Below are 19,833 nucleotides of genomic sequence, written 5' to 3'. Positions count from 1 at the left end.
TTTGTTTTATGCAATTTATAAAATTTCTAGTACAGATAACTTTTGTAAACTTTTCTCCGATGTTAAATAGTGAGGAATCAGATGGTAAGCAAGGATGGAAGGGAAAAATAGTTTGAGGATAAAAGATACTAAAAGGGTATCATTATGATTCAAAGACACAAAACAGAACAAATACAAGGAGCAAACAACTGGGTAACCAACTCTTACTGCAGCTTGCTGAATCCATTCATCTGTTGAACAGAAACAGGTATAAAATCTTCAATCGAAATTATGGATAACCTGACTAAACAATGATCTAGAATAACAATATCCACGTAAAAAACATGTGTATGTCTCTCTTATTCTCTTCAAGAGGAGTGCCAACAACACTCACTCTAGCAATTTTTTGAATACTATTTCTGATTTGATAAGAATGAGTCTCACATAAAGTGGCAACACCTACATGACCTTCATCTAATAAAGGAGGAAGTGTTGAAAACAAAATGAATGTTCCAAGCATATTTCTTCTTTCCATTTCAATGAATATGTTCTAGCACATGTCCAGTAGCAGCCTCTCTCAGTTTATTGCTTTGAAGACCTGAAAGAAAATTAAAGATTGAATGGCTTAGTAAACCACTGTTTGAGGAAAGCCAAAAACTCTGTATAATAAAATATCACAGTCAATCTTTTGAGAATCTAGAAGCAAAGATATTACACAGGTCATTAAGAAAATTAATGCAGCAATGTTCCAATAGGATGATGAGAATGATGAATTGTGATTGCCATGAGTCTTTGAGTGCTTGATATATTTGTGTCCAATTCTGAGAAAAGTTTAAGCAACAACAAAAGCACAAGCTGAAAAAGCTGCCCACAAAGAAGTTTTAATTACTTAAGAGCTATGAAGCACGGATACGGACATGGACACCGGACACGACACGGACACTGACATGCCGACACAGCTAATAATTTGAAAAAATCACATAATTCAGTGTAATTACAAGTGTCAGTGTCGGACACGACACGTGTCCGACACCGGGACACGCCTAATTCAAGAAGTGTCCCAGCTTCATAGCTTAAGAGTATAACATTGAATACTTACATTACCAACACGCTATAGGAGCAAAGACACAGGCAATATACAAGGTTTGAAACTGTGGCTGCAGACACAATGTGCAATTACACCAATCTTTGATATTGAGGAAAATTGTGGATAACTGTTGTTGTTGCCAAGACAATTGCGATTGTTGTGATGCGGTCAAAGGTGTCCCATAATCCTCGACGTTTAGGCTACAATTGAAGCTGAGGATTACAACTTAAAACCTTGGTAATATGATAAGGATGCATACATCTCCAATGGACAATGGTTATCAGGTTTTAAGACAAATTTACTGACAGATACTGGACAAAATTTCAAATAAAATAAAAATCAATCTAGAGAGGCATTACCTAGTCAGGCAAAACCCGCGGCTGACGAATCCAGTCCAGCTGCAGTAGGGAAGAAGTTGAACGAAACAATGTGTGCGGCAAGCAAGAAGCTCATATCCTCAACATCAATGGAACAGGTCTTTCTTCAACAGTTCTAGAACGAACGTCAAGAAAGAGAAATCTCCTACACTAGCCAGCAAAACCAAATTCCGCAAATCAAAAATAGAAAGGAAAAAAATGACAATTCTCAGTGCGAGCATCCTGCCACACCAATAAAAAAGATGCAAGCTAAACAAAATAGTTCTTTCCTGACATTTATTTACTTAATGCAATACTGTTGTCTCCTAAATCAAAGGAAAAGTAAACTCTATGGGCACACACTTATAAGAATAAATTGCAGAGCAAACTAGCGACTTGATTGGGAGAATTTAAACCATGTCTTAGACTCACATAGTCACAGAGAAATTCTTCTAGAAGCGTACTGGGATTGCTGCGATTGTTTGCATTTCGAAAGCGTTCTCTACAAATTTTGAAGTGTACTTTTCATTTTGTTGGTCAATTATCAAGTATCCTGGTCTCCTTGTTTTACCCCCATTAAAGCATAAGGATTGGGGCTTCAAAATCAAATCTAGTTGTACTTCTGTGAAATCAAGCTCTGGCATCCTTCGAATTTTTCTGTAAACAGTAAGGATTGGGGCTTCAAAATTCACAGGATTAATAGGACAGTAATCAACAATTTCAGGACCAAATTAAAGATGAGGTTAACTCTGATGTTTTTTTACCCATCAATTTTTTAACATCATTCATCTCCACTAGTGTTTTCTTCTTTTTTGTCTTTGATTAGAATCATCTGTGGACTCTACTTGAGGAAAAATCCTCTTGGAAGAGCATTCATTTTCATCACCACCAACAATAACATTCTTATCTGGTGCATCACAATGGTCCATTTTTTCGTCAATTGGTTCATCATATATGAGATAAACTGCTGTCTTCGTCACAATGACATTGTTCACCATAACAACAACTATCTCCACTTTGTCACCAGGTTCCATATTTGATACAACTCTCTGCCACTCCTCATTTTCAAAGGACGATAACGCCTCTCTCTTATAAAGTTGAATGGTGATCTTTGTGTGATTTATCCCCAACACATTTTGAAGGCCATCTGATGTTATGTCATTTGGGCTTGAAGAATAGACAATGAACATTATTGTCTTCAAGCTACGTCCTTCCACTTGAGGGACATCAAAAATTACAGAATAACCTTTGGCGTTGAAAGTAAACCAATTTGGGGAATTAGTACCGGGGGGCCAAAAACTACCACGCCCATCGACAGCCAAATTCTGTAAAAACTGGAAATATTTGATAGAATATATTAAAAGCACAATCACTTATTCAAAAATTAAATATATAACAACAATAATATTTAGACACCCCAAATTTCCAAAGACCCATTCAACACCACAATTTCTCACATAACCAGTCTATCAAATCTATTACATCACTCTTTTTATTTCTTTATCTCTCAAGGTGTTAATAAGGTGTTAAGATGTCCACCAAACATTTTCCTAACAATTATAGTCTTTTGACTACCTGAAAAAATTATGAAGTAATGAAAGAAAAAATCATTGCTGAATATTTTACTAGTTACACATAGAAATATTTGCTTGGGTTCGTAAAACAGAGACTTGCAACTTCAACATGCCATATCAACCAATTAAAAGTGAGAGTTTCTGATTCCCATTTGATATTTCAGTAGTTCTACGAAGATACTCTCTTTTCAACACACTCTCTTACTTGAGTGAGATTAATGTATGTCGCACCACTTTTGGAATGGACTCCAAATGAATCGATGAGATGAAACTAATATAATTTACACGATAAGAAAAGAAGTGTTGGAAAAAGAATGTCAAAGAGTATGATGGTCGCAATACTCTTGATACTGATGTCGTCAAACTAACAAATTGTACCACTCACTAAGATGTGCACTTGGAAGATTGCAACTATTTTTCATAAAACAAAATGAAAACAAATGATGTCACAGCTCTATGTGCTACAACAACGACAACTAAGCTTTATCCTATTAGGGGGGGTTCAGCTACATGAATCAAATGACGTCATATTTTTCTAGTATAAGTCATATATGGAACCAGCGGAAAAGCAAGGGGACTAAAGGAAGCGATAAGGTGGCTTGGTCGTATGGGGGTATCGAAGGTGTCTACTGAGCTTGACTGCAAGCAAGTGGTTGGCGGCATAACTAAGAAACTCAACACCAACTCCATGTGATGGCGCTTTTCTTGAGATTTGCAAAGCTTCACTTAGAATTTACTAAAACTTAAAGTTTCATCAGGATATTTGTTAGCTAGGGCGTCATTATCTTATGTCAGTTCCTAAGTTCATGATCATATGCCATCTTGTACTGAGACTGTTATTATTAATGAAATGAGTTGATTTTGTTTCTGTCAAACAAAAAAATATATAAATAAATAAAGTTATATATGGAACCAAACCATTTGTTGCAAAATTATCATAAAGTTTAAGATTCATACATCAGTTGCTCTCAAGGGACATAATGATGATATAATACTAAATCCTTGGAGTTAATATATCATCCTTATTTGTACATTTTTATAGAAATTTTTAAATCAAACATTGAATATATTCTATACATCGATAGATCGATCCTTAATGCTCTCGCACTAATCATTAAAGGTCTTATTTGTTAATTTGAATAATGATCAAAAAAAATTTATTATAAATTTAAAATTTGACTAGTGTGTGTATTGATCTACAAAATTTCAATTTAATTTTTTTTTATTATATTCAACAGGAGTATCTAGAAACATCTAAGAGAGTGATTTCACGGGTATGATAATGACTAGTTGCTAAGAGAGACCTTTGAACGATTTATTTCTGTAATATACCTTCCAAAAAGTATTGTGATTATAAATAAGTTCAATTATGAAAAAGTATTCAAAATAAAAGAATATACATTCCAAAAAAATTTAAGAGAGTCACTCTTAAACTCGGTCACACTCACGAAAATGTAATTTAATAAGTCAATGAATAAAATCAAAATTTGTGATGATTGTATGAAAAATATTATAGACATTCAAACGCTTACCTGGTTTTATAAGAATTTCTCTCTACGGATAATGTTTATATACAAAAATTTAACTATTACACACATGCAAGAGAAAGAGAGAAACCTGTAAGATCATGTCTTTGAGAATATTGGAGACTAGGCAACTCATTCCCATTTGAATTAGAAGAGTTTGCATGGAATTTTTTGTTGCTGAATCTTGTACTTGACCGCGACATTCAATTAATGAAGAAGTCTTCACATCTGATACTTGTGACGTAGTTGCAGCTGATTCCATTTCCTTAGAATATGTTGCACTTAAGGCATTCAAAATTCTTGTTGTCTCTTGTGAAAGTTGAAGTTGTGATCCAAACTCCAACGAAAGGCACTGAAGCTTAGGAAGGACATTGAATATAGATGATAGATCATGGGAAGTACTATTTGATACATTCAAAGAAACATGGGATGGCATTCCAACAGCTGTTTGAACAGCGGGTGAGACATTATTTGTTGGTACCATCCAAGACCAAATGATAGAAGGAAACACATCACGGGAGAATCCTTCATATCCACACAGAGAAATAAATCCAATGCTTTTTGACCTTACTACGGAAAAGGGCACTTTTTTTATACCAGTATTATTTGCAATCAGAGTGGTTAAAGATTCCATTTGTTCCAAGTCCTCTTCCAACTTGTCAATCATTAAACATCCCGATAGAATGAGAGTTTTCAGAGATTTCAAAGTATAGATGCTTCTTGGAAGGTTACAAAGGCTGATGCAATCTTTCAAATTTATCAAAAGAACTTTCTTGAGATGTCCAATGCTATGGGAAACCTCAGATAGCCTCGGACAATCTTTGAGTACTAGCTTTTCAAGATTAGGCAAGTATGAAAAGTCAGGGGTCTGTGTCAGATAAGGAGAATGACTAAGATTGAGAATTTTCAGCTGCTCCATCCTCTGCAAGAACAGAAATATATAATGGATAACTTACGGATAAAGCATAAAAAGATAAACAGAAGCAATTGAAATGAAACGTGTCACCAACGTTGAGAGTGGTAATAAAACATTTGTGAGGGCGTAGAGACATTTTTTTCAATACCAACATACCTTGGTTTAGTATTACTTTTTCTTTCAAAATATTCCATGTATGAGCATTCTTCTGTGAATTAAACTGATAGGTTTTTAATTAAACTCAAGATCACAATCCTTCCTTTGTTGTGATCTCCTCTGAATTTTGTTATTTACTGTTTTGATTTATGGACTATTATGTGCATTTTGTTTATACTAGTATAAATTGAAACTAAATTCATAGTTTGAGCTATGATGGATCTTATGTATTATAATTATATTTTATCTTTTATTATGAGTTATGTTTTTCTTTATATTGTTGAATTAATCCTTGTATTTAAATCCCTTTAAGACGTAACAAACCTTTACCAAATTGACTAGTTAAATATGAAATTTCACCATAACTCATTAATGGAACTCAATGATTAATTGGTAAAGAGAGAATGGATTGATTATAAGCCAAACCCTTATTTCAGTCAGTATTTGAGTTACGAGTTTGCTAGTTCTTTGTTTTTTCCTAATTAATTGCCTTACCTGAGAGTGAAGGTAATTTATTAAAAATGAGATTGTTAATAGACACAGCTATAGTTGATATTAATAGCATAAATTAATGATTAACTGAGAATGTCTTAGTGTATTCATAAATTGAATCTTAGCTTACTTACCAACTGCTTTATCCTTTGTTCTTCTGAACCAAAGTCTTTAAACACAAACAATTCGGTTGTCAAAATAACATAAAAACTTGACTAGTTTAGTAATTATTATTTAATCCATTGGATATGATATCTAGGAGTCCAATCCTTCTATTACTATTGCGAACGGGACAAACTTGCCCAAAAGCGCACTCTGGACGCACCACTAACTAGCATTCATAAATATGAAAAGTAAAAACAACTAAAAATTCAAAACAATCTAAATTAATACCTGCATCTCTTTCCAAACAAGTTTGACATTGCTGTTTTCTAACACAATGGAAACTATATTTCTTTGATAGAAGTTTGAAGGTATACATGTTAAAGGAAATCCATTCCAGTGCAGCCATTTCAAATTTCTTGAAAGATATTTAAAATCTCCATCAAGTTGTACACCAGAAAGTTGCAGCAATCTGAGTTTCTTCATGTTCTCAAATGCTTTGGTACTAAAACGTTGTGCACTACGACCTGGCATCTTAAAAGTCAGTCCTTCAACAGCTTTTGTTCCCTGTGAAATATAAAGGGCCAAAAGTAAAACATCCTATAGAGCCAGGAAGCACAACCATATGAGTAAAACTAAAAGATATAAGGCAGATAAAAAACGTGTAACAAAACAAGTCAGTTGTCACTAGGAGCTACAGAGCATAAAACAATTCACAACCAAACTAATATTGAAAGCTTTTGTGCTAACAACAGCACAGATGAATGTTGATTACTAGCTCAAATGCTTATTAAGTTTGAGATATTTTGAAACCTAGATTTTCATATTTAACCAAAAACAAATATTTAAAATACAGAATTTAAAACAAAGTATATGAAGTTCTTACAGTATGTTCTGACAATACATCAAGCACATCCCCGTGAAACCACAACCTACTACGTTCCTCAGGCTCATTTGGTGATTTCTCACGAATGATTTCTCTTCCCATATCTCGCAGCAAATCATGCATGCCAAGCTTGTTTTTATCATCAACGATTACAAGGCTTCTCTCAACAAGGACCTTTATTCCATTTTCTGCGAAAAGTCTGCAGCTATTTAATATACGAATAACATCATTTCTGTCCATCCCAATAAAGAAACAAGCTATGTCAAGGAATATTGATTTCTGTGTATCATCATTTAAACCATCGTAGCTTATTTTTAACTTCTTATATACTTGCTCATTGGGAATACTTTGGAGTTTCTCCAATACACAAATCCAGTCTAATACCTCCCTATCAAACAAGTAGGACCCAAGGACTTCAAGAGCTAGCGGCAACCCCCCAGAGTACTTAACTACATTTATGGAAATTTCGGAAAAATCTTCTTTGGGACTCTTTTGCTTGAATGCATGCCAACTAAAAAGCTCAAGAGATTCACTTTCATTCATTTCTTTCATTGAGTATATCCTGTCAACTTTTTTCGCTCTAAGTATATCCATATCCCTAGTTGTGATGATTATTCTACTCCCAGGAGAAAACCATTTACAACTTCCACACAAAGCATTTAGTTGGTCCAATCTATTCACATCATCAAGTACAAGAAGAACTCTTTTATGACAAAGTCTTTCTTCAAATATATATTTTCCCGAATCAATGTTTTGTATCTTTGTTGTGGTTTCTTTGAAAATATCATCTATAAGTTGTTTTTGTAAATGCAGTTGTCCAGAAACTTGCTCCCCAACCTCCCTAATATTTGCAAGAAAGCTCCTACCTTCAAAATTGCGGCCAATTTTATTGTAAATGGCTTTTGCAATGGTGGATTTGCCGATTCCACCCATCCCCCACATCCCTATTAGTAGAACATCATTTGATTGGTGAGTGTCTAGAAGTTTAATCATATCTTGCACCCGAGATTCGACTCCCACCGGATTATCAGCAATGAACAAGTCTGTCTTGTCAAGCAAGCGTGTAACATTTTCAACAATATCCTTGATAACCTCACTTTCATTCCTATTAAAAAACAAAGAAAGGGTAAATTTACATATACACACCGCGTATGGGTTTATGTATATTTATGTGTTTATGTATAAGTAATTACCTATGTATGCATGTGTCAAAAGTATAGGGGGAATTTGAGTAACAAATTTATTGTTGGATTGTGTGTGTAAAGCTGAATCATTACAAAAAGGCGCAATTAGATTGAAAGTGATGACAAAGGAAGCAAATTGTACGTGCAAATTAAGTTGATTATCCTAACAGGGGGCGCCGAGAGTCATTTAGTCCTAAAATTGGAAACCACGAAAGTCTAACAAAAAATAATCTTTAAATTACAAGGTTAACTAAATGGGATAAATTGAAATTTGTTCAAATGGCATGGGAAAAGTGTATTTAACCCAAAAAAATTAATTAACAAAGCATAATAAAATAGACCTGGAATTCAGGACAACAAATCCTGCAAGGCCAGCAGCATCACGAAGTGCGTCTCTCCACTTTGGTACCATGAATTCATCTCCTTTTAAAACTTTGTTCAATACTTTTTGAAAAGCTTCACCAAACTCACCTGTTTGATGACGAACATCGGATGGATATATATCATAGAATACAGGAAGAACCGCCTGACCTATGGTTCTGTGACACTCCATTATATTAATCAACTCTCGAAGACACCATGGTGAATCAGCGTAATTCTTGGAGAAGACAATAACAGAAATTTGAGATTCTTTAATCTCTTGTATTAGCGATAACGAGATGTGGTCTCCTCTTTGAAGTGATTGATCGTCCTTAAAGACGATAATTCCGGAGTTTTGAAGAGAAGCATAGAGATGAGAAGTGAAGGATGCGCGAGTGTCTTCTCCTCTAAAACTCAAAAACACATCGTACTTTCTTCCTCTTCTTCCTCTACTGTCGTCGTCGTCAGTAGATGCCATATTGTTGATATTGTGAACTCCTTCATTACCAACCACGTGATAATTGGAGCATCGCTTAATGCCTCCGCTTTTGCCATCCAACCTCAGGTGTGCTGCAATTTTTGAAGGTCCTCCACTAAACTGATCATGGCAATAATTGCATATCCATTTACGACCATTTTCTACGCTTGTAGCATGTTTCCAGAGGTCGTTTCTTCTCCTACCCATGATCAATACCTTTCCTACATATGGATCCAAGGCTAAATTTAAATAAATGTATATGTGCTTCTCTAAATAGTAAATGATGAAGAAAAAATATAGAACTTAGGGGAAAACGAAAAAAATTACTAAGGAAAAGTTAATTTTATTACTACTGTTACTCCCAAGTCCCAAACTTTGTAGCCTATAACTTATAACTTAAAAACGAACTTGGATCATTCCACCGTCGAAGTATGGTTGTAGAGACATTTATTTTAGAGGGACTTCATCCTAACGGTCTCGACATCTATTGTACCATATCCCTATAGATGCATCAATTTCTGAAAAAAAAACTCGTTACCACATAATTGTTGCAACATAAATCTACTCCATCCGTTTCAAAATGAGTGTCGTTTTAGGTGTTTACACACATATTAGAAATGCAATGATTAAAAGAAAGAGAATGGTTATTTGATCAAATTATCCTTATTAACTATTGGTTAATTTTAAAAGTAATACTTTGGAAGTAGTGTGCAGAGTATTAATTGGAGATACAATTGAAAAGAAAAAGTTATTATTGCATTGGAAATTGAAAGTGACATTCATCTTGAAACAAATTTTTTCTCATTTTGAAACGAAGGGAGTAAAAGAAATCATTAAAATAAATTGTACAACGATTAGTAGAGTACGGTATAGATTATAGACCAAATTTCATAACAAAAAGAGAATAGAAGAGAGAGAGAAAAAAAAATTACCAAAAAAGGAGGCCTTTCCAAAACAGCAGCAACAAACTCTTGTTATTCTCTCTAAATTTCTCAAGTGAGGGTATATCAGAAGAAACGGAGCACGAAACAGATGAAGTATGATGCTCTCAAGTCAACCCCTCGATAAAGAATGGTAAAGAATTGAAAGTGGAAGGAAAGATAGTGAAAGAAAAGAATGGTATAGGATTAATGAATGCCTGATGTGTGTGCGAAAATATAATACTAAATTGACTAATAGAGAGACCCAAAGGTAGGTTGGAACCCCACCAAGTTCAATTGGAAATTTCAAGGAAAATTGATGATGAAAAGTAGGACACGTTTTTCGCATATATCTTTCAGTAATGCGTTTAATTATTGAACGCATGTTTAATTATTTCAAGGAAAAGTAGGACATGTTTAATTATTGAACTCCTTAGATAATTCGTTTGATTCTCTTGAGTCAAGGTATGTAACACTTACTTAGTTCTAGTTCTAGTACAACAACAACAACAAATTCTTCAAGTATTGGCTACAAAGATCAAACAATGTTATAAGGGAAAGATGGAGGACTCTAGAAGTATGAGGATCCAAGCCACCAACTTTAGTCATAGATGGATATTGCCACAAACACAATTGGTTGTGTTATGGACTTGTACTAAAGCCATGATGACCACTTAATATCTTCCTTTGATCTTCATCTTCCTTCCATGACAATCATATGAACAGATTCGGCGTCTCACTCTGCCACATCAAGCCAGCCACAAAATCAAAGCAACCCTTCTTCCTCTTCCATTTTCATCACCATTTTCCAATCTCTCCTATCTCACATGTATCTCTAACCATGACAGACCCATTGAAACAGAAGCTTCTCCAATCCTCCTCCAAACAACTCATCCACAATCTCTGATTCGCTTCAGATCTCGACCGTTAGTGGAGTTGATGTTCATGATCTGAGTCTCACCTCCAATATTCATCTTCCTTCAACCCAGAAAAATCATATTGAGTTTCATATTCAAACTCATCTCTAATATTTTCTTCATCAGGAAAAAACCCATCTCCATATTTTAAACACAGTTGAACAACAATTCCACCCTCTATCTATTGATAGTCTCATTTTCTTCTCTATCTCCTTCAAAATTCATCATCTTAGGAGTTTTTTTATGGTCAGATGGAGTTCTTTTATGGTCAGGTACCCGATGCTATGAGAAGTTTGTGTGCTGTATGTTAAAGAACATGTCCAATAGCAGTCTCTCTCAGTTTATTGCTTTTAAGACCTGAAAGAAAATTAAAGATTAAATGGCTTAGTAAACCACTGTTTGAGGAAAGCAAAGCATAATTACACAGATCATTAAGAAAACAAATGCAGCACTGTCCCAATAGTATGATGAAAATGAATTGTGAATGCCAAGACTCTTAAGTGCTTGATAGAATTGTGTCCAGTTATGACAAAAGTTTAAGCAACAACAAGAGCACAAGCTGAAAGCATAAGGAATAGGGCTTCAAAATTTCAAAATTCACAGGATTAACAGAACAGTGATCAACAATTTCAGGACCAAATTCAAGATGAGGAGAAATCTGCCTTTGATTAGTTCTGACCTTTTTTTTTTACCCATCAACATTTTAACATCATTCTGTCTTTGATTATAATCATCTGTGGGCTCTACTTGAGGAGAAATCCTTTTGGAAGAGGATTCATTTTCATCACCGCCAACAATAACATTCTTATCTGAACCCACTTGGGTTGGCCTAGTGGTAATGGCTTGGAATCTGGGAGTGTGCTCCTCCTCAAGGTCTCAGGTTCAATTCTCTCTGGTGTCAATTTGAGGGGGTTAGTTTAGCTTCTTCAAAAAAAAAAAACATTCTTATCTGGGGCATCACAATGGTCCATTTTTTCGTCGCTTGGTTCATCATATATAAGATAAACTGCTGTCTTAGTCACCGGGTTGATCACCATAACAACAACTATCTCCACTTTGTCACCAGGTTCCATATCTGACACCACTCTCTGACTCCACTTTGTGTGATTTATCACCAACACATTTTTAAGGCCATCTGATGTTATGTCATCAGGGCTTGAAGAATAGACAATGCACATCATTGCCTTCAAGCTAAGTCCTTCCACTTAACAAATTTCAAAAATTACAGAATAAACTTTGGAGTTAAAAGTTAACCAATTTGGTTAATTATCACCAGAGAGCAAAAAAACTACCACGCCCATCAACAAGTGGAAATACTTGATTTAACAATGTATTAATATCACAATCATTTATTCCAAATTTAAAAATATAATATTCCTTATAAGATGATTATTCATATTTTTATTAATAAAAATTACAACAATGATATTTGGACACCCCAATTTTCTAAACTCCTATTCAATTCAGTACCTTATTTTCTTTCTGTCTCTCTCCTTTTTCTTTTTCTTTTTTATAGATGGCTAGAGTGGTGCAAAGGCATCATATGTAATGGTCTAACATTCTAACTATGTTGGCACTCCCAAGCGTTACAAAAAAAATTATAATCTTTTGACTAACTTAAAAAGTTCTGAAGTAAGGAAAAATATTGCTGAATATTTTACAAGTTACACGCAGAAATATTTGATTAGGTTATTAAAACAGAGAGGTGCAAATTCAACAAACCATATCAACCAAAAAAAGGGAGGGTTTCTGATTTCCATTTGATATTTTGGTAGTTCTACACACACTCTTTTGAGTGTTGAGTGAAATTAATGCAGGTTGCACCACTTTTGAAATGGATTCTAAATGAAATGATGAGATCAAACCCATATAAATTTAAACAATAAGAAAAGAAGTGTTGGAAAGAAAATGATAAAGAGTATGTTGGTAGCAATTCTACGCTACGTGCTATGACAACAATTGATGTCACAAAATTCAAACAAATGATGTCACAATTCTACGTGCTACGACAACAACTAAGCTTTACCCTATGAGTTAGGGTCAGCTACATGAATCGAATGACATCATTCTTAAACTCTGTCACACTCACATAAATGTAATTTAAGAGGTAGATGATTAAAAGCAAAATTTGTGATGATTGTATGAAAAACATCTATATGTTCATAGAAGATGTTTTGTTATAAAATAAATAATATGTCTAGGATTCCATTATTTTAATTATTAAATGTTTATCAAATGCAAACACTTACATGTATTTCTTTAATAGTTCTTAAGACATTACTCCCTTTGTCTCTAAATAGTCGTTTAAGTCTTCGTGAGCTTAGCTCAGTTGGTAGAAGCAATGCATAATATATGCAAGGACTAGGATTCAAATCCCGGCCACCACAAAAAAAAATTAGTCGTTTAAGGTTTATACACGATTTTTAAGGAAATGGTTAAGTGTGTTGATTTCAATGATAAATTTAGCATCATTTACTAAATACTATTATTAATTGTAGTTAGTGAAGTAGTTAAGTTAGATAAAATTCAATAAATAAGAATATAATGGTGAAAATAAATAAATAAATATTGCATTAGTATTCTAAAGTGGTGACAATTATTTTGAGACGGATCTTTCAAAAAAAAATATTTTGAGACGGAGAGAGTATAAAATAATCATAAATAGTTCTAAAGATATCACATTATCCTATAATAGATATAGTATTACAAATAATTCAACGACCTAAACTATAAGACATGCATGCAAGAGATAGGGTAAAACTTGTAAGATCCTCTCTTTGAGAATATTCGAGATTAGGAAATCGTTCCCATTTGAATTAGAAGAGATTTCATGGATTTTTTTGTTGATGTATACTTGACCACAACATTCAATTAATGGGAAATACATCAACACCAGTCACAACAACTCCGACCCCAAATCAAAAAACCCAAACTACGAATTTTTTTCCAACAAGTTTTCCAGGTAAAATTTAGTTTTTTTTGCTCAATGATTGGTTGCCTTCGCACCTTGTTTGTGTTGAATATTTTGGATTTACTTTAATTAATTATTAAAATATAAATGAATTATATAGTATTAAATATTTAATGTTATTGTACTTGGTATTTCTATTAGGCTTATTGTGAACGGACCGTGATGGGTTGGACTGTTCTTATTAGTCAGCCCATTTGAGAGGTCCCTGCCTCCACTGATGAGTATATAAGCTAACTATCCCATTAGGTTAGCCATCCTGGAAAATTGAAAGAACGCTCAATCAGCGGCAGAAGAACTCTCAAAACTAATTCTCTGAAGTCACTTTCAAGTCTCCATGGATTCTTCTTCAACCATTCAAGATACACAGTTATGATGTCAATTAATACTGTTAATAACATGTTATATTCCATATCTATGAATTTGATTTAGGTAATACTCTTCAGTTTGAGCTTAACAACTCTTTAGACGATGACTTTCGAAAAGAACTCCATGCTAACGGAGGTCTATTTCAGTTACTATTTTTTCCCAATCCTGACATTTTGAAGCCACTTCTGGAAAAGTTTGCTAGATTTTATTTTATCTGAATTCAAACGCAATTTTAGTTAATGCCCAAATATTGGGAATTACACTGCAAAATTGTCCTTCATATCCCAAAATTGTCCACTAGCCTGATTTCCATAAAAAAAAACTCACAAAAGACCTATCATGTAATGTTATTTTCGATAATAACTCGTGTTTTTCAGGACAAAGAATCGGGGAGGACGATTGGAAATGCTAGAGAATGGAATGGTCTTTACTATTTGGATAACCAAGACTCTGTTGAGGCAAAATCCCTAATTAATTTTAAAGATAATAAACCAATATGATTAAAGAATTAATGGACTTTGATTAATTCCTTGGTATTTAACTTGTGCTCTTGAGTGTTTTAACTAAGACAGGAACAAGGTTTAAATCATACCAAGAATCAAGAAATCAAAGGACATTTGAATTCATGATCTAACACTGAGGTCAGAAAGTTAGATCAGAATGTTGCTCGAAGATCAGAATGTTCAAGCAGAGATCAGAAGGTTGTTCTTACACAAGCCAAGAATCTCAAGAACATTGATCAAGGTCATGCAAGGCACATGTGACATGGATATATGTCCAGGAAAGTACATATGCATGGATCAATCAAGCAATAAAGGCATATACAAGGATTATGTCAAAAAGGATACTCAATGTTCATTTAAGACTATGAACATTGATGTACTAGGAATATTCCACAAGGGAATATCATCCTAGATGTTAATAACACTGCTCTTCATTATGTTTCACTATTAGGATTTGATTACATCAAATGGTAGTCTTACAAATCATCCTAAGTGAAACAAATGGAACATTCTGATGATCAGAATGTTCAGCTCAGCACATGCTTACCTCATGAACAGTACAGTTGGTGAAAAGCAAAAAGCCAAAGCAAAGCAAATTTGTCTTGCTCAATGAAAGACAGACACGCATGGGAGTTGGTACAGTACAAGGACCACACAATCTCTCAAAGCATGTGTATGAAGATGCAGAATCCCACTATATCCTCCTGCACGAAGTTCCAAGGCAGATCTGGGTAATGAACTTTCTGAAGTATGAAGAAATGTCCATACTTTGGTTATTGTCCAGAAATTCATATGAAAAGCATATGACACGCCCAGAACTTCATATGTTCATTCATACATGATGAACCCAGATGAAGAACATGATGAACCCAGATGAAGATCATCATGAACGCAACAACATTCTGATGTTCATCAGAGATCAGAATGTTTTCCCAGAATTTTAAGTAAAAGCTTGTGGGACCCAGGACACATGGCATAACACCATTGGATGTAACACCCCGTTCTCCCAACAACGTAATATTAATTATAATAATCAGAGTAATCACACAACGGAGTGTCACACTACTTTTCAAAAATTCATAAATAGAAAATATCTATTTATTTAAGGCCAACATAAAGAATCATAATAAACTGCAGCGGAATAATTCTTTAAAAATATAATTTCAACCAAAATTCAACATCAATGAAGATCTTGGCACAAAGGCCCCAACATAATTCAACTTTATTTTCAACAACGATAAACTCTAATAGCAAGTCTTTTCCAAAATATGTGATACATAAAAGAAATGAGAAGACATTCGCAACGATTTCCCCATCCTAGTATGTATCAGAGCCCTAGACACTTGAGCCGACCAAACCTACAAGTCATCAGTACCTGCACATTACCCACGGTCTAGGCAACATATACGCAGAAGGGGTGAGAAACTTATCCAATAATAATAATATATAATTCATCAAATTAATGAAAACAACAAAGCATATCACAACAGGCATCATTAATAATGTATTTAAATAAACACATAAGCAACGACATAATTATTTTCAGCAACAAGGTACAGCAACAACAACAACAACGTTATCAACAACGACACCGACAACTCGACATTGCGACGACAACAACAACAACTCGACAATGCAACAACGACAACAACTAATGCATCATGCATGTGGTACCAATCTACGCGCGTTGAATGCTAAGCATTCCAGGGCATAAGCCCCCAACGATTTGGATGGTTAAAGCATCCCAGGGCATAAGCCCCCAACAGGTGAATGATAACTTCTCTAACCCTAACCTCAAGAACGACAATTCACCAATTACCATAATTACATATCAAGATTATTGAAAGGAATCCCACCCTTACCTTAGTTTAGATGAATCAAAAGCTTACAGAATTGTTCCTCCTCTTCTCTTTGCCTCTTCTAGGTTTTCCCTTCTTCTCCCAAAAGCTTATGTTTTCTTTTGTACGTGAAAAATGTTTCTGCCTTCTCTCTATTCTATTTCCCAATAAACATAACCTCTCCTTTATTTTTCTTAACTCCCTTAAACTAACATAATTACTAACTAACTCCCATTAACCAAAATATTAATATTTTACTCCTATTTTTATTTCTCCTAATATTTCCACAAATAATAAAGTCATATTCATTTAAATAATATACAACCACATAAATCATATATTTCACATAAAATCACATATAGATATAACAAATAAAATCATATAAAAATACTCACACATCTACTAAAATATTAGAACAAAAATGGGGCGTTACAACTCTCCCCAACTTAGAGAATTTCGTCCTCGAAATATTACCTCAAGCAAACAACTCAGGATATGACTCTTGCATCTTACTCTCCAACTCCCAAGTAAGACTTTCACCAGTTGCTCCTCCCCAAACAACTCTCACTAGAGGTATCTCCTTACCTCTCAACGTCTTCACCTTGCGATCATCAATCCTCAAAGGTAAAGTCTCCACCGTAAGATTGTCGCTAACTTGCACATCATCTCTAGGAATGATATGTGAAGGATCCGCTATATACTTCCGAAGTTGCGACACATGAAACACATCATGCAAGTTCGAAAGATGTGGTGGCAAACCAACTCTATAAGCCACCGTACCAATTCTCTCAGATACCTGATAAGGACCAATAAACTTTGGAGTCAACTTCTTGGACTTCAAAGCACGACCCACACCGGTCATAGGAGTGACTCTCAAGAACACATGGTCACCCTCTTGAAACTCGAGGTCTTTCCTACGTTTGTCATGATAACTCTTTTGTCGACTCTGCGACGCTTTCATATGCTCTCTTATCATCTTGACCTTCTCCGTAGTCTGCTGAACTATTTCAGGTCCCAACACAACACTTTCACCCGGCTCAAACCAACATAAAGGAGTTCTACACCTCCGACCATATAAAGCTTCGAAAGGTGCCATACCAATACTCGAATGGTAACTATTGTTGTACGTGAACTCTATCAACGGTAGGTGACTGTCCCAAGCTCCACCTTGCTCAAGCACACACACCCTCAACAAATCTTCTAATGATTGAATCGTCCTTTCCGTCTGACCATCTGTTTGCGGATGATAAGCTGAACTCAACTTCAACTGAGAGCCCAAAGCTTCTTGCAAGCTCTTCCAAAATCTCGAAGTGAACCTCGGATCTCTATCCGACACAATACTCGACGGGACACCATGCAACTTCACAATATTATGAATATAAATCTCCGCCAACTGAGCTACTGAATAGGTGATATTAATCGGAATAAAATGTGCTGACTTAGTCAATCTATCGACAACAACCCAAATGGCATCATGCCCTCTTTGAGTGTTTGGTAAACTCGTCACAAAGTCCAAGGAGATGCTATCCCATTTCCACTCCGGCACATCTAAAGGCGTCAACAAACCAGCAGGCTTCTGATGTTCAACTTTCGATTTCTGACAAGTCAAACAGGCATAAACAAATTGTGCGACATCACGCTTCAACCCAGACCACCAAAACAGTTTCTTCAAGTCATGATACATCTTTGTAGCTCCCGGATGGATACTCAAGCTACTTCTGTGACTTTCTTCTAAAATCAACTTTTTCAATTCATCATTATCAGGGATACAAATCCTGCCTCGGAATCTCAACACCCCTTGATTATCAGTCTGAAAATCACCATCTGTGGTCTGATTAATGGCAACCTTCAAATCTACTAATTTCACATCAACTTCCTGTGCTTCTTTGATACTCTTCAAGAAATCACTATTAATTTTCAACATACCCAACTGCACACTCTGAGGTGCCAATTCACAAACAAGACTCAAGTCTCTAAACTGTTCCAGCAATTCAAATTCTTTCACCATCATAGCCGACATGTGCAATGTTTTCCTACTCAAGGCATCTGCAACCACATTGGCTTTACCCGGATGATAATTCAAACCAAAATCATAATCCTTCAACAACTCTAGCCACCTTCTCTGCCTCATATTCAACTCCTTTTGATCAAATAAATATTTCAGACTTTTATGATCACTAAACACTTCAAATCTGGAACCGTACAAATAGTGTGTCCAAATTTTCAACACAAAAACCACAGCAGCCAACTCTAAATCATGCGTAGGGTAATTCTTCTCATGAATTATCAACTGTCTAGAAGCATAAGCCACTACCTTACCATCTTGCATAAGCACACCACCTAAGCCCAACTTGGACGCATCACAATATACAACAAAAGGTTTATCTGGCTCTGGCAAAATTAAAATTGGAGCCATCGTCAATCTTCGCTTCAACTCATTGAAGTTATTCTCACACTGAGCATCCCACACAAAAGCTTTACCTTTACAGGTCAACTGAGTCAATGGAAGTGCCAACTTCGAAAATCCTTCGATAAATCTTCTGTAATAACCAGCCAAACCAAGAAAACTTCTAATCTCCGTAACTGACTGAGGAGTCTCCCACTGTGATACCGCTTCAACCTTCGACGGGTCTACAGCAATACCACTACCAGAAATAATATGGCCAAGGAAACTTACTTCACTTAACCAGAACTCGCACTTTGATAGTTTTGCATACAACTTCTTTTCTTTCAGCACCTGTAAGACAATCTTCAAATGTTCTGCATGCTCTTCTTCATTCTTAGAATAAATCAAAATATCATCAATAAATACAACAACAAACTTATCCAGAAAAGCATGAAAAATTCTGTTCATATACTCCATGAACACACCCGACGCATTAGTAACACCGAAAGGCATCACTTTATATTCATAGTGTCCATACCGTGTCCTAAAGGCCGTCTTCTGCATATCTTCATCCTTCACCATAATCTGATGGTAACCTGACCTCAAATCAATTTTACTAAACACGCGAGCACCCACTAATTGATCCATCAAGTCGTCAATTCTCGGAAGTGGATACCTATTCTTTATCGTCACTTTATTCAGCTGACGGTAATCTATGCACAATCTCATGCTACCATCCTTCTTCTTAACTAGCAACACAGGTGCTCCCCAAGGTGACACACTTGGTCTTATAAACTTCTTATCAAGCAAGTCTTCTAACTGTTTCTTCAACTCTG

The 19,833-nt window shown here is 35.1% G+C and overlaps 1 protein-coding gene and 1 long non-coding RNA gene across 15 annotated transcripts; both read right to left on the bottom strand.

The window, feature by feature from the left end:
- Nucleotides 1-111: 111 nt before the first annotated feature.
- Nucleotides 112-10,243, bottom strand: LOC146926307 (disease resistance protein RPV1-like). 14 transcript variants are annotated; one of them, XM_085758687.1, is made up of 10 exons: nucleotides 10,029-10,243; nucleotides 8,600-9,317; nucleotides 7,075-8,179; nucleotides 6,480-6,755; nucleotides 4,614-5,444; nucleotides 2,187-2,756; nucleotides 1,855-2,067; nucleotides 1,426-1,588; nucleotides 1,079-1,327; nucleotides 190-577 (listed from the first exon to the last, which is right to left on the bottom strand). In XM_085758687.1, the coding sequence occupies exons 2-6, from the start codon at nucleotides 9,301-9,303 to the stop codon at nucleotides 2,217-2,219; spliced, it is 3,456 nt and encodes a 1,151-aa protein (XP_085614813.1). In that variant the 5' UTR covers nucleotides 9,304-9,317; nucleotides 10,029-10,243; the 3' UTR covers nucleotides 190-577; nucleotides 1,079-1,327; nucleotides 1,426-1,588; nucleotides 1,855-2,067; nucleotides 2,187-2,216. The 14 variants fall into 14 exon arrangements, with proteins under 14 accessions (XP_085614808.1, XP_085614807.1, XP_085614811.1 ...); XM_085758682.1 differs by having other exon boundaries at nucleotides 112-638; nucleotides 1,426-1,593; nucleotides 1,855-2,756; XM_085758681.1 differs by having other exon boundaries at nucleotides 112-577; nucleotides 1,426-1,593; nucleotides 1,855-2,756.
- A 189-nt stretch (nucleotides 10,244-10,432) lies between these two features.
- Nucleotides 10,433-11,724, bottom strand: LOC146926306 (uncharacterized). The gene is made up of 2 exons (XR_015034089.1): nucleotides 11,613-11,724; nucleotides 10,433-11,290 (listed from the first exon to the last, which is right to left on the bottom strand). It is a non-coding gene; the product is annotated as an uncharacterized LOC146926306 (long non-coding RNA).
- Nucleotides 11,725-19,833: the final 8,109 nt, after the last annotated feature.

The sequence above is a fragment of the Medicago sativa genome, chromosome 4 (genome assembly GCF_051527215.1).
Source record: "Medicago sativa cultivar Bolivia chromosome 4, Bolivia_mono, whole genome shotgun sequence".
NCBI classification, from domain to species: Eukaryota; Viridiplantae; Streptophyta; class Magnoliopsida; order Fabales; family Fabaceae; genus Medicago; species Medicago sativa.
Note: the sequence above shows the minus strand (reverse complement) of the source record. Positions and strands in the feature narration are given on the sequence as shown.